This window comes from Lepisma saccharinum, chromosome 7 (genome assembly GCF_977018435.1).
Source record: "Lepisma saccharinum chromosome 7, izLepSacc3.1, whole genome shotgun sequence".
Lineage (NCBI taxonomy): Eukaryota > Metazoa > Arthropoda > Insecta > Zygentoma > Lepismatidae > Lepisma > Lepisma saccharinum.
The window spans coordinates 41,386,772-41,401,997 of NC_139235.1; the positions used below are offsets into that span (position 1 = coordinate 41,386,772).

The window sequence follows — 15,226 nt, forward strand, 5'->3', positions numbered from 1 at the left end:
TGATTGATTGATTTAGTTTATTTTACTTCGCGTTTTGTGTCTCTTGGCTAATTTGCGAAGATGGGGATGAGTGATGAAATGATGAAATTGATGAATGGACATTCACAAACAACGAAGCCCGACCGGGATTCGAACCCGGGACCCTTGGCGTCGCAGCGTCATGTGCTAACCACTCGGCCACAGGGTCGGATCACCACTGTTAAGAATCTTTACACGTGTCAAATATAAATTTATGCTTATAATATATACATGTATATATTTTTAATTGATTCAGTGTGACTTAACCTTCCGGCACTCGCGCTGTTATAAAAAGTACAACAATGTATACTTTTTAAAAGTAAAATGAAAAGCTTGGTCACCAACAATGGATTCCACCAATGTATTAGTTTGTTGGTCCTTCCTCATAGTTACTGCTAAATATGTGGTTTTATTAGTCACTCGTTTAGTTGCAACAGAAGAATGAAGCAGTGAATGTGTGTAGAGATTAGAAATATCTTACCTAAAACTTGTCTGAGAGTTTTTAGAGTATATTTTGTTTCACCTTTTTATTTTAGTCAATGATTACTAGTATTCATGATTGATAGAATTAGTGTAAAAAAGCATTAATAAATATTAAGAAAAGAAAAAAAACTACTTCATTGAAGAATTACAATTGTATGACTGAAAATAGTGAGTGTTGTAAAAAATACAATGGGCGAGTACTCATGTGACAGAAATAAGCGCGAGTGCTGTAAGTTGAAAACAGCAGAGAATCTCAGTTTGTGACTTAATACTATAACGGCGAAGGATCTGATACCCTCTAGAACAGCGGAAAGGGGTCATTTTGACCCCTCATAAGAAATGCATTTAAAGTTATAATTATTTTACAATGGGAACATATTTTTATTTTATATTATTTTCTGTGCTTTATGTATTATAATCAAAGTGTTTAGGTGGTTTATGATACATTTTGATTACAAATACAAATCATAATCATCAACAACTCAATACTCCAGAATACGCAACATTTCATCACGAGTAACTGCTACTTGATGTGACATGTTGGGAGGTGTTCTTCTCTTCCCGGTCCAAGAACACTACCTAAATGACGACATGTAAACTGTGACAAGTGGGAGCATGTTAAAGACAGGTTGACACAGGAACCGCAACCTAACGCTGATATTGCAGTAGGTATAAATGGAACTTTACAGGGGTCAAATTGACCCCTCCCGCTGTTCTAGGAGTATTACTATTACATGGAATTTCATAGTTTGTAGAGTTCAATGTACCATCTTAGAAAAGTCAAAGAATTATGAAAAGTCACAAAATGTCGAGGAAGAAATTAGAGAAACGGGAGAGTCATTAAATAAACGGTGAACGTAGGGGTCATTTTGACCCCTTCCACCGTTCTAGTGTTAAGTACTCTTTTCGGAACACCCTAGATATGATGTAAAATATTATTCATATTATTCGTTAAAAATACATGATTATTCAAAATGATTGATTTTTAAATTATGTACACTTCAACACATAAGTTATTTATGTCAGTCGCACAATACGGAAACAAACCCCTTAACTACATAAAACAAGAACTAGAACTGTCTCTAAGGATACGATCCCCATACCCTAGTGAAAAGTTGAGTCTATATAATGGAGAATTCAGCACACGTAAGAACAGGACAACACGACCCCACAGAGGATTATATTGGCTGTCGGTCCAGGCGCCAGAGCTTCGTTTGCCTGCAAGATTGGAGTTACCGTGGAAGTTGAATGTGTCCTTAGGACAGTCCTTACACGCCCTTATTCAAAATGATGTCGACAGCTGTAAACACTTATTGAAATTTTAGTTTATTGATTATTTACATGAAATAAGGTATCGAGTGAATGTTTTCATAACGGATAATTTACACACAAACAATTGGTGCTCCACGGGTAACCAGTCAAGGCGATAGTCAATTTTGTTCTTGTGTGATGTCTTCACTCATGCGTCCTCGTAAGTCCTCTCAGGTGATGGGACACCCATTGAGGCTTGCATGCATACAGAATTTACAAAACCAGGGCTGCCACCTTTTGAAAAACATTGGGTGGGCTCACAAACGTAAGTTCATAAACCCTCCCTTCCATGTAACATGCTATTTATGCACACCAACAATGAACCCATACTTATTTATTTAAAAAAATTCTGTTATATACTGAATTCAACAAGCAATCCACCACAAATCACGATAACAAATATATAATAATAATATGACAAATTATAGGTTGGGTTCGGGCCCCATGGGTTCAACCTGCAGAATATGCTAAGGAAAGTTGTTTGCTTTCATGCCCTGTGCAAACTGTCTAAGTTTGTCGGTGTTGTAAAGCGACACGTTCTGTATGCGTGTGTTTATTGTGTACTGTTAATTAAAATTATACTAATAACTCAGGTCAACACGGATTTTCCTTTTTTGATTTTGACGCTTGTTTTACTAGTACATTGAGTACCTGAATCAAAAAATTACTCCAGTTTTGTACTAACATCACATATCAATTTTTAAATATTTACATCTGTCTATTTAATAATAAGATCACAAAATGCACAATATCCCAATGGAAATATCAATACAAATATTGATGTGATAGTCTACAATCCCTCAGAGCTATTTTTGTATGTGCAATGGAAAAGGCTTCAATAGAAGAAACAAAAAGGAATGTTTTATCTGGACTTGGATTCTCCTAGAATGCCTGTACCACATGGCTGTTATGTTCCTGCACCGAACCCTTCAAATAAACCTTGAGATACTGCAATCTGAATCAAGCTCTACGCTAGTCGAGTCATCTGAAGATAACAGACAATCTGGGCAGACACACCTCAACCTTTCACACAAAATGAACTCAATGATTTGGTCAGAGATTCAAATCTCCCAAAATATGCTGCAGAACTTGTGGCTTCGAACTGAAAGAAGAACCTGTTAGCTCCAGGAACATATGTAACACTTTATAAGCATCGCAAGAAAGAAGTATAACAGTATTTTACTCAGGAAAGCTCTTTAGTATATTGCATAGACATTCCAAACCTCATAAATAAGTTAGGAGAACAACATAACAGATATGAATGAAGGATCTTCACTGATTCAAGCAAGAGAAGTTTAAGAGGTGTGCTGCAACGTAATGGTAACATTCTAGCATCAGCTCCAGTCGATCATTCTGTCCGTCTGAATGAGACATATGACAATCTTAAGCGGCTACAATAAAAAGTAAAATGCAACGAAAATGGAAAATGGAAAGGCTGTACTAGGGACGATGGAATGCATCAATGATAGCTGACTACTGTTTTTTTGATAAAACGTGATGATCCTGTTACAGTACACAGGAAAAAGAAGTTTTTCACCCAAGCGACAACGGTTCTACAATGAACAGAATGTGTACGTGACCATTAGAGGCTTTCATGCTTCTTTTCCTGGACGTTATATGTTACAATAGGCAATGTGAAATGTGTTTATGAATTTCGTGTACTAATCTATACCTATACAGAAAGTAAGATTCGTGTGGGTATTAATGTGTCTGACAAATTTACAATTCACGATGGGTTAAAACAAGGAGATGCATTATCTCCATTGCTCTTTAATTTTGGCTTAGAATATGCTGTTTGGGAGGTAAAATAAACTAATGAACGACTAAAATTAAATGGTGCGACTCAGTTGTTAGCATATGCAGATGATGTAGACTTACTATGGGATGATGTAAATACAATTAAGAATAATAATGCTAAAGTATTTTTCAAGGCAGCTAAAGAGATAGGTTTGGAAATTAGCAAAGAGAAAACTAAATATATGCTTACAGGCCGAAACCAAGTGTTAGGTAATAATCAAAATCTAATGATAACAACTCCTTTGAACCAGTTTCCAAATTCAAGTACTTAGGAGTAATACTAACAAATAAAAATGATATTAAAGACGAAATAAAAGCAGGCTTAATTTAGGAAATGAGTGTTACTTTTCTCTTCATAAACTTTTATCTTCTCATATAAAAATATTTAAGAAACTAAAAGTAGTACATAACAGTAATTTTACCTGTAGTAGTACATGGATGCGAAACTCGTTTCTTTACATTGAAAGATGAACATAAATTAAGAGTGTTTGAAAATATAATCCTTAGAAAAATATTTGGGCCTAAAAGGGATGAGGAGACAGGTGAGTGGAGGAGGTTGCATAATTTAGAACTACATAATTTGTATTCATGTCCAGATATTATTAGAATGATAAAATCAAGAAGACTTAGGTGCGCAGACCATGTGGCACGAATGGGATAGGAAAGAGGAGTTTACAGGATTCTTGTTCGGAAACCTGATGGTAAGAGACCAGTCGGAAGGCCAAGACGAAGATGGACAGATAACGTTGAGATGGACCTAAGGGAAATTGGTAGGGATGGAAAAGAGTGGATAGATTTTGCTCAGGATATGGACAGATGGAAGGCCTGTGTTGCTGCAGCCAAAAACCTTCAGGTTTGAGAAGGCTAGAGAGTTACTAAGGACACAATAAAATGCAACGTGTATTTCATTGATGTTTAGAATATTATGCTAGTTGTATGGTTCACGTGTATTAAATATGATGATATGATATGTTGTTTTAAGTCCACTTTATGCACAGTAAGGCTAATCGGGACTGGACCTACAGTTTAAAGTGGGATCCGAACCACTTGTGCCTCCACCGGGTATCGAACCCGGGACCCCTTGATTACAAGGCGACGACGCTGCCACTGCACCATCGGGGAGGCCCTCACGTGTATTAAAGAATTGCAAGTTCAAGCGTGTACATATTACATGCCATTTTTAAGAAACCTGATGTGATACAGCAAAACGGCAGTCTTTTCTGTAATCAGTTATTGGATTAAAAAAAGGTCTCAAAAACTTTTTTTGTTGACATGTGTAATTTGTTACACTTATATCTTTCTTTAAATTTGATACAACTTGCCTCTATATCCAAATTGAGATTGTAATAATTGGTACTGTTTACATATATATGCACATGCACACACACATACATATACACGGATTGGAACAATTTTGAGGCTTGGGCCACCCTTGTATGTGTGTTTGTGTGGTGTGTGTGTGACTATATGAAAAATAGTGTTTTTAACTAGGTTTTTTATTTGATTATTTGAAAAGTATACCTTAAAGGTCCTTACTGTTTAGAGATTTGTTTAAAAATTTAAAATAAAACATACCTATAAATATAATTGATATCTTCATACTTCTGTCGTCTGTAGTGGTGACGTTCAACTATCTGAAAAAAAGTAAAACCGTTATCATGACACTGTTCTATATTAATTAATTATTTCAATGAAATCAAATTATGGGAAAAATTATTAATCATTCGTGTCTGCACATTTCTTCCCACTTTGAAGAGGTTTTTGAAAGAAAATACTTGTAAACTTAAATGTCAAAACAGAAATATCCTTAGTTAACCCATATGGCCTGCATTTGTTTATGGGTTCAGGTATTTATGTTGTGCCATATTGAATCCAATATAGTGGACACAGATGAATATTTATTATTGTGGACGGTCGGGGTTAATATTGTCACTCCCCTCCCGGTGTACAATTTTAATTGGGCCAAGTCTGTCACATGATAAGTACTATATATTGTTTATATTTTTGTCACGTTTCAAATATCTTTTTCATTTTGTGGACCTTTTCAAAACATTTTCTCTCTAGGTTGATATTTCTTTGCAGATTCTCTTCTTACTTTTCTGAAGTTCAAAGTATAGCAGAAGATGCGAAAACTTCAAATCTCAAGGATTACGTTATATTACATACGCAGTGCTCGAAGTGGGAATAAATAGTTGGGAGGGATGCTTGAGAAAGCAGTCATGAGGGGAATGTATGAGTTGCATAATTTTGATTAATTGAAAATTAATATTCAATAATTAGTTGTTATTTTTATATCAACTTCCATCTTTAGCGCGAACAGTTCCGAGTTCAATTTATGTTTGGAGATCTACAATGGAGTGTTGACCTAGCATCGTGAGGACAAATGGAAACCTACTTGAAAAGAAGAAGTAGCGGAATCTGCTCTAGAAGGCCAGATAACAGCCGCGATGGTACTCGATGCATTGACACGGATCATCCAACGAAAAGCCACTTGCTAGACCCTGTCCGTAGTTTGTTTCATTCAAAAGTGGAGACTTTTAGTAAAATATACGTTCAATGAACTTGTTTGATTCCTAACTTTAAGATTTGAAAGCATACAAACTGACTAACAGAAATACGTATAGAGGGATCGAGAAATAAATGCTCGCCATTTAAAACCAGATAAGGATATTGCTGTATTTTTCATATGACAGGAAAGGGAAACTCTCCGAGATTGTGCAACACTGTTTTCAGACAGCTACACGGTCGCGCATGCGCGTCAATAGCTTTTGTCTCGAAAGGAAGCCAGGCGCCATTCAGTAGTCGATTGCGCAGTGGAAAACATGTGGACACCGCAACAGAAAATTCAGTGCTTGTTATGGTTGGTTGTTTTAAGTCCACTTTATGCACTGTAAGGGTAATTGGGACTGGACCTACAGTTTAAAGTGGGATCCGAACCACTTGTGCCTCTACCGGGTATCGAACCCGGGACCCCTTGATTACAAGGCGACGACGCTACCACTGCGCCATCGGGGAAGCCAGTGCGTTTTATGGCTAGCAGAAGAGAAATCTGTTACTCGGGTTCAACGCCGTGTTCGTCGTACGTGGAATGTGGATCCACCTGGTCATAAAGCGATTCTCCAATGGGACAGAACACTCCGAGAAACAGGTTCTTTACTACCGCAAACCGGCAAACATGCGAAAGTGTCTGTGAATGAGGCAACAATCGAACGTGTGAGAACGGCATTTGCAAGGAGTCCAAGGAAGTCTATCCGAAGAGCTAGTTCCGAACTTCAAATTCCTAGATCGACTATTCACAAGGTCTTACACAAGCGACTCCATTTGACTGCTTACAAGATCGAGCTTCATCACCACATAAAGCCAAATGATCGTCCGCTTAGGGCACATTTTGCAGCTGAAATGATTCTGCGAATTTAAAATGACAACTCGTATCTGGACAAGATTGTTTTCTCGGATGAAGCAACCTTTCATTTATGCGGCAAAATCAATAGGCACAACTGCCGGATATGGGGTTCAGAGATTCCCCATGTTATTCACGAACATGAGAGAGACACGCCTAAAGTGAATGTCTGGTGTGGATTGACGAGGAACTCTGTCATTGGACCATTCTTCTTCTTAGAGGCTACAGTCACAGGACATGTGTATCTGGACATGTTGCAGAACTTCGCCATAGACCAATTTCCCCCAGGATCGATTTTCCAGCTAGATGGAGCACCGGCCCATTATCATCGACAGGTGCGTGACTTCTTGGATGAACGTTTCCCCGATATGTGGATCGGAAGAGAAGGACCCCTTGCCTGGCCACCCAGGTCACCCGATTTGACCCTTTGGATTTTTTTTCTGGGGATATGTTAAGGACGTTGTTTATCAAGGAGACAGACCAAGACATTTGCAGGAACTGAGGGGCCGCATCACAAATGCAGTAGCGCTTGTGACTCCCCAAATGCTAGAGAACACTTGGCGGGAAGTTGAATACCGTTTAGATGTGTGCAGAGCCACCAAAGGTGCACATATCGAGTTGCATTGAACATCATCTGAAACTCGGTGAGTTTTGTATCAAGTAAAAGTAAAAGTTTATGTTACCAATACATTCTGTTCACTAGAAATTATCACTTATTTCTCGATCCCTCTAGCGCGGACACCCGTATTTTGGAAAATAAAAACGTCAAATATTAATCTAGTATCCGCATTTTCTACTTCACTATTCAAACTACTTAGTTAGTTTGAATTGTTAGTTAATTTAGAAGTTTTCTTCGGTTACTCGAAATATAATTCATATTTCTAATGTTGAAACACTAATTAACTTAAACATATTTAATAAGAATAACTTTCAATTTTTGCTTATTTAAGAAATAAAATTTCAGAATATATAAAGCCTAGCATATTTATACAAATATTAGTGCAATAGGTCTCTCACTGCTTCTTGGGTTAGTGGATCGGAATGATTAGCAAAAACATCACCTGTCTCATTCTGACTTTATTGTAGTATTTGAAGTATAATTCGATAAAAGTAGTTTTTGTCAAATATACGAGTCTTACTTTTTCAATTATCACAATTACGGGAAAACTGGGTTCGATTCGTGCGATGGGTGATCTCATGTTAGGATATGGGTAATTCTTCGTTAATTTATTGTGGATAATTATTTCTACTTCGTTCACAATAAGTATCATTTAATTGTTGTGTATGCGTCATTGTGTTCGGATCAGGGGTGTCTATCTCCCTAAGACCAATAGCGCGTTCCCCCAGATCATGAAAGCTTGAACACTTTACTTCATCTAATTTCCTCTAAATTCTTCATTTTCTTCATGTAACGGATTAAATATAGTGCATCTAGTAGAAAAAGTGACTTGGAACTATCTAAATTAAATGAATTTCTAAGAAAATATATTCAGATCCCCTATGATCCATAACACATAAAACTCCCTTTTTACATATTTTTAGTGTGTATACACATGTTGAATTTATAATTTGATTCTTGTTATTTAGAGGCGATATTCTGCCACTTTTAGCTAATCGCTACGATGAGGATGAGTGCTGATAAGATGAAATTTATGACGGGACACTCACAAAGAACACTCATGCCCAGGCCGAGATTCGAGCCGGGGACCCCTGGCGATGAATTTTATATTATTTTAAGGAAAGAATCCCCTCCACCACAAAATATTGATTTATCCTCTCTACACACAGAAAACTAAATGCATCATATCGATTGATGTACCAGAATGAATATATTGATGCACTAAAGTGTGTTTTATGGCTTCTTCAAAGAATCAGATTCACATTTGATGCATTTGGGTGCATTTTTGTATATCGAGAAAGAAACACCAAAGTGCATCATTTGATTCAAGTGAGGATTTTCTTCAGTCGAGATGCATTTCAATGCATCAGTTGATGTTCCTTGATGCACCTTCCTGCATCTTTTTGGATGATACACTTAAACATTTGGTCTGGGCTACAGAGTTTTTGTAGCTCAGACGAAACGTTTAAGTGCATCATCAGAAAAGATGCAGGAAGGTGCATCAAAATGCATAAAGTTGCATCAAAACGCATCAACTGATGTATTGAAGTGCATCTCGACTGAAAGGAATCCTCACTTGAATCAAATGATGCACTCTGGTGTTTCTTTCACGACATACAGAAATGCACCCAAATGCATCAAATGTGAATCTGATTCTTTGAAGAAGCCATAAAACACACTTTAGTGCATCAATCGATGTATTCTGGTGCATCAATCGATATGATGCGTTTAGTTCTATGGGCACCCCTGATTCGGATGGTAGAGTAAAGTAGGAAGACCCCTCTGACACGTGGAACACGACTCGGAATTCTTCATCAACCCCCTCCCTAAAACACAGTTCAAGTTATTGGTAATTTTAATGGACGAAAAATTTGAGGGCAACACTATATAGGCAATTGAAGAATCCGTAACCATGTTCTGTACCCAAACTTCTAGCGACGTGAAAAGACGTGCATAAGATTTTCCTTTTCTGTTTGTTTAAATCAACTTGAATTCATCACGCACAGCAATAACTCTTAAATAAAATCTTCCACTTCACTCACCTGTTCGATATCCTGGAGTGGAATGAACTGAGCATCAACCTTGGAATCAACTGAAGTTCTTGTCGTCCTGTTCTATCCGTTATATTACCTGTCTTATGGCTGCCTCCGGCAAGGGCATGATGGTCGTCAACTAATGAGGAAAATCCGCTGCGATTTGGATGGAAAACACCAAACTATTCTGCTGATGTAATATTCATAGCCCTAGAAACAGGACCAGTTGATACGAGGCGTCAAGTCACGTGCTCGTCTTATGTTCATTTGTTAACGTGTATTCGAAAACGTAGTACATCGTCTACCCGGAAAAGTTTTACCCAAGGTGCAAAGTAACAGTTTTGCTTTGGGGGGAATTCCCGTATGTTGTTCCATGGCGTTGTATGATACTTATATGAGGGGATAATTGGTCTACTTGTGTTATGGCTTGTGACAAAAATATGAGAACAATAGTTATGAATTTCTTTATCCTGAATTTACATCATAGTCTATTTCGCTGCACTTCTTGACTCTCTCTTCACTGGCGCGTCTAGTTGGTTACCCTAATCTTATTCCCTCTTATTCACCGACTTGTCTGCTTCGTTGATGTGTGCTTATTGATCAAAATATCAGTGCCTTTGAAAAATCTGTGATCAATATGGATGCGTCAAGTGGACAAGATTTCGGTGTTTGAAAGCTGTTATTTATAGAAACAGAGTAGTTGATATGAACAAAACTGTCGAAATTTTCATTTTCACACCCTTGCACAACTTTCCAAAACTACGATGTGTATTTAATATTTTTTTATTTGGAATAAACAACACTTTCATTTTAATACAATTACAAAAACTGGAATATTACATCACCTTCTGTTACTTGAACCTCCTCTGTAATTACGTTATATCGGAAGCCGTTCATCATAAATATTTCCTTCCTCATTGTTCGCCACCCCGTTATCATCATCATACAGTTTTCCTCTTCTTCCTCTTTGCCTAACGAGATCGAAACACAAAAACGTTATATTCTGTGGCTCAAACCTGTGCCGGGCAAGGTTCAAGTTCGCTCAGCGATCAAGTGAGAAGGGCTCGCGGAGCAACGCCTATTTGGCCGTCAAGTAGCTGAGAGTTCACGTTGCTCGCTGAGCGCTCAGATACTTGACGCGCCCCTGGTGTCAAGTAGTGCATTTGGTGTCTAAACTGTTTGCACTACGTTCTGGGGCGGTGTAATGTGTGGTGTATGGTCACGTGGTGCGTAATACTCGTAACTAATCAAATGAGCGTTTAAAGCAGCAGACAGGCATTTCTTGAATTTTCTGCACTTGAACACGCTTTTCGTCTACTTGGTTGAACGTCGTTTCCCTGCACCATCCTGACGTCGGGATACACCTACGCTACATCTCGTGTCAAAAAGTGCAGCGAACTAGAGGAGGCTCATTTTGTGATACGAAGTGGAAGGGATCCGTGTGCCTCCATCGAATACGATACCCATACACCAGTACCGATACTCTTACCGATTCCTACCGATACTCTTACCGATTCCTACCGATACTCGTATCGATTCCTACCGATACTCTTACCGATTCATACCGATACTCTTACCGATTCCTACAGATACTCTTACCGATTCCTACCGATACTCTTACCGATTCCTACCGATACTCTTACCGATTCCTACCGATACTCTTACCGATTCCTACAGATACTCTTACCGATTCCTACCGATACTCTTACCGATTCATACCGATACTCTTACCGATTCCTACAGATACTCTTACCGATTCCTACCGATACTCTTACCGATTCAGTAGTATAAAAACCCATAGGATGAGCACCACTTATAAGTGTAGAAAAGAAGAGGTCATTTGATTAAACAGCCCGATTTGCCCACACTTAAAATTATGCCAAGATCCTCTTATTCCCCATTTCTTCAAGTGTGATATGCTCTTAATCCTCAAGAATTTTGAATCCTAGTGTAGAAAAGAAGAGTTCATATGCCCAGATTTGCCCACACTTAAAACAATGTCAAAGGGGGGCATATAGCCCAATCGGCCATGTGTGTACATATTTAAATCTAAAGAATTTTGAATTCTAGTGTAGAACTCCCCTCAGACAGATTTGCCCATGTGTGTAAAAGCTACATCTTTCAGTTTGTTGTCTATAAACTTGTCAAAAATATGCCCCCCCTTGATATTGTTTTGGCTACACTTAAAAACTAAGGCAAAAAGTCACTCTCACCCACCCACACCCATTTATATTTACTTCCGGTCCGGTAATAAGCAGAGCTCTTCTAGAATTGCTCTGTGACTCTCTCATTTCTTACATCATAAACATATGATTTTTCACCTATGAGAATAACACTACATATAGTGTCATCAGGGAGTGTATTGTGAAATTCACAGATAATTTTAATGTTTGTCCTGTCATTAACCACAACTTGTTTCCTTTTTGAAGTGTTGATGACAAACATGGGTCTCTGTGCTTTGAATTCATCTGGTGTGTAATACATGTCAGTATTGCCAGTAGTGACCCTTTTGTATGCTGTAAATGCTTCATATAATTTAAGGAAATCATCCTTGGACATGTCTAAATTATAATTTTCTCTAGGAAATACCTCATTTCTGCCATTTTTAAGATATATATGTTCTTGATGTTGCAGTTATCAAATCTACTTGAATTTTTTTCCTGATTATTGTGTCTTCCAGTCTGAAACAGAACCACCACAAAATCCGGCATGTCATATTGTATACTGGAGAATGAATTTGTAGCATCAAACTCATAATAAGTACCAGTTGCAGGCTTCTGTACACATTGATATGTATAAAATTGTAAAGGTACTTGTGGATTTTTTATTATATCTGCTTCGTATTTAAGTGCATAACTGGCTTCATATTCAACAACTGGGATTATTAGCTCCATAGTCTGAATAATGCATTTGCCTTCATCAGGTAGGGTATTGGGCAGAGCTTCCCCTGTAGAGTTTAATGTGCTGTACCTCATCAAAGCATTATTATCATTTGCAGCTCTTCTAAATGTAATTCTTAAACCACTCTTCCACATAATATCTTTGTAATCTGAGAAGAATCCTGGCAACAGGCGCATAGGGAACAGCACTGTGTGGCTCTTAGATATAATTTTATCACCAGCCTCAAATCCACCTATTTTGTAGTAAGAAGCCTCGGTTTTGGATAATTTTACTGTGGCCAAAGCTGTGGAGGTAATGCCGGGATAATCCACTCTGTTTATAACAACACCATGCTTTCTGATCTCAATTTCAGAGAACAGATGCGGCACAAAATTATCTACCAATCTTATATTTGAATTTGCCGGATAATCTGTTCCATCGAGCTTTACAACATCAAATTTGATGTATAGATCTGCTCTGTGGGGCTGTATAAAGCCATCCCCTACATCAAGATCAACCTCAATTTCTGTGTTGGGTTGATTTAAATTTGCAAATGTCCTCCTGTTTGGGGGGAATGATTGTAGCTCATAACTCTCAATACAGGGTGTATACAAACATGTGTCAGAAAGTTTAGGGATTTATTCGTGACATCAAAACATAACAAAAAGTTCATACGAACATGGGTCCGCAAATCCTTCGTTAGGGAGGTATGAAAGGAATTCCCTGTAGTGACTCCTGGTTGTGTAATGTACCTCAAATGTGCATTTGTACTCACTTTCTTGTGTACAGTTGGGCATGGCATTTGTTTTTGTTTTTTGTCTGGTTGTCGTTTGTTGTGTTTTACAGTAACTTCTATCACAACACATCACAACGATGTATTCAATTTCTGAAATGACGGATATGCACTACATCTACATGTAAGGCCTTAGCAGATGGGAATGCAGACGCAGCACGTCAACGTTATGCTGATCGTTACCCTGGGAGGCAGTTACCTTCTGCAAGAACGTTAGTACGACTACACCAACCCTTGCGAGAGACAGGCACATTTGAGAAGAGAGTTGCAGATGGTTGGAGACTACACGATATACGAACGCCTGAGCTTGAAGAACGGGTTCTTCGGACTGTGGATGAAACTCCATCAACCAGTACAAGGACAATTGCGAGAAGGGAAGGAGTTAATCACATGACGATCTGGAACATTCTGCATGAAACTTTTCTGTACCAGTATCACCTTCAACGGGTGCAAGGATTAAATGAGGCAGACTTTCAGCCACGAATAAATTTCTGTGAACGCATGTTAGGGCAGTGTGCCGTATTTCTGCAGTTCTTAGCATGTACCTTATTCACTGACGAGGCTGGCTTTTCAAGTGATGGGATCTTCAATTATCATAACACTCACATCTGGGCTTATGAAAACACTCATGTAGTGCGACAAGACAAACATCAATAGAGGTTCAGCCTCAACGTGTGGGGTGGAATCATTCATGATCATCTCATTGGCCCCTACATCTTTCCGAAACGTCTGACTGGACAAACGTATCTACAGTTTCTCAGACATGAGTTGCTGCATTTACTTGATGATATACCTTTAGACGTCATCCAACGAATGTGGTTTATGCACGATTGTGCTCCACCGCATTTTACACGGATAGTTCGCCAGTTTCTCGATAACCAGTTTCCGAACAGATGGATTGGTGGCGGGGGATCCATTGCATGGCCTGCAATATAGCCAGATTTAAACCCAATGGATTTTTTTCCTCTTGGGACATTTAAAATCCTTGGTGTATTCAACTCCCGTACCCAATGTCGATGTTCTGAGGGAGCGTATCCAACATGGATTTGACCAAATAAGGAACACACCAGGAGTTTTCCGCAACGTACGGCAAAGTATGGACCGCAGGCTCAGGGGATGCATGGAAGCAGGAGGTGGTCACTTCGAGCAATTTTTGTAAATGGCAATGTGTTTGGTAAATGTATCATTTTTGTGCCATGAATATTAAATCCTTTCATACATGTAAATGTGTTTCGTCAATGTCTCATTTTTGTGACATGAATATTATTTCCTTTCATACGTCCCTAACGAAGGATTTTTGGACCCATGTTCATATGAACTTTTTGTTATGTTTTGATGTCAAGAATAAATCCCTAAAGTTTCTGACACATGTTTTTATACACCCTGTATTTTCCATTTTTTTTGTATGTATTTTTATTTAAATATTAATCTCTATGATTGCAGTTGTTGTGGCTCCAGCAAAATCAACTAATTCTTCTTTTTCATTAGTGACCATCAATTCAATATTATCTATTCTATTATGGCACACAGGAAAATATAATGTTGGGGATGGAGTGTAGATGATGGGCTCCATAAATTCAGAATTAGGTTTGAATGTTGCAATGATGCCAGTTTGTTTGTGAGTGCCTATGCCATTTGATTTGGTGATCATACCCTCAGCCACATTACAGTGAATATTTAGAGTCTCTATGGCTAAGAATTTAGGTATATTAATAGCAGTGTGTTTGATGGCTGGTTCAAGTTTTGTGTTGTTCTCAAATCCTAACAGCTCTCCTATAGTACCCAGATCCACTGTTTCTGTAGCAGATACAATCTCTACTCTGTGAGAAACTGAATTTTGAGTTAATACTATACCTCTGGGTAATTGAGCATTTAGAGTGGACAGATTATAT

The 15,226-nt window shown here is 38.2% G+C and overlaps 1 protein-coding gene across 2 annotated transcripts in view; it reads right to left on the reverse strand.

Moving 5' to 3' along the window:
• Positions 1-9,844, reverse strand: part of LOC145990208 (leukocyte elastase inhibitor-like) — a 59,546-nt gene extending 49,702 nt beyond the window's left edge. For both annotated transcript variants that reach the window (XM_083125876.1, XM_083125875.1), the window contains exons 1-2: positions 9,671-9,844; positions 5,185-5,243 (exon numbers count right to left, since the gene is read on the reverse strand). In XM_083125876.1, the coding sequence (XP_082982002.1) occupies positions 5,185-5,209 (25 nt within the window). In that variant the 5' untranslated portion in view covers positions 5,210-5,243; positions 9,671-9,844. The remainder of the gene's footprint in view (positions 1-5,184; positions 5,244-9,670) is intronic.
• Between the last annotated feature and the right edge of the window lie 5,382 nt (positions 9,845-15,226).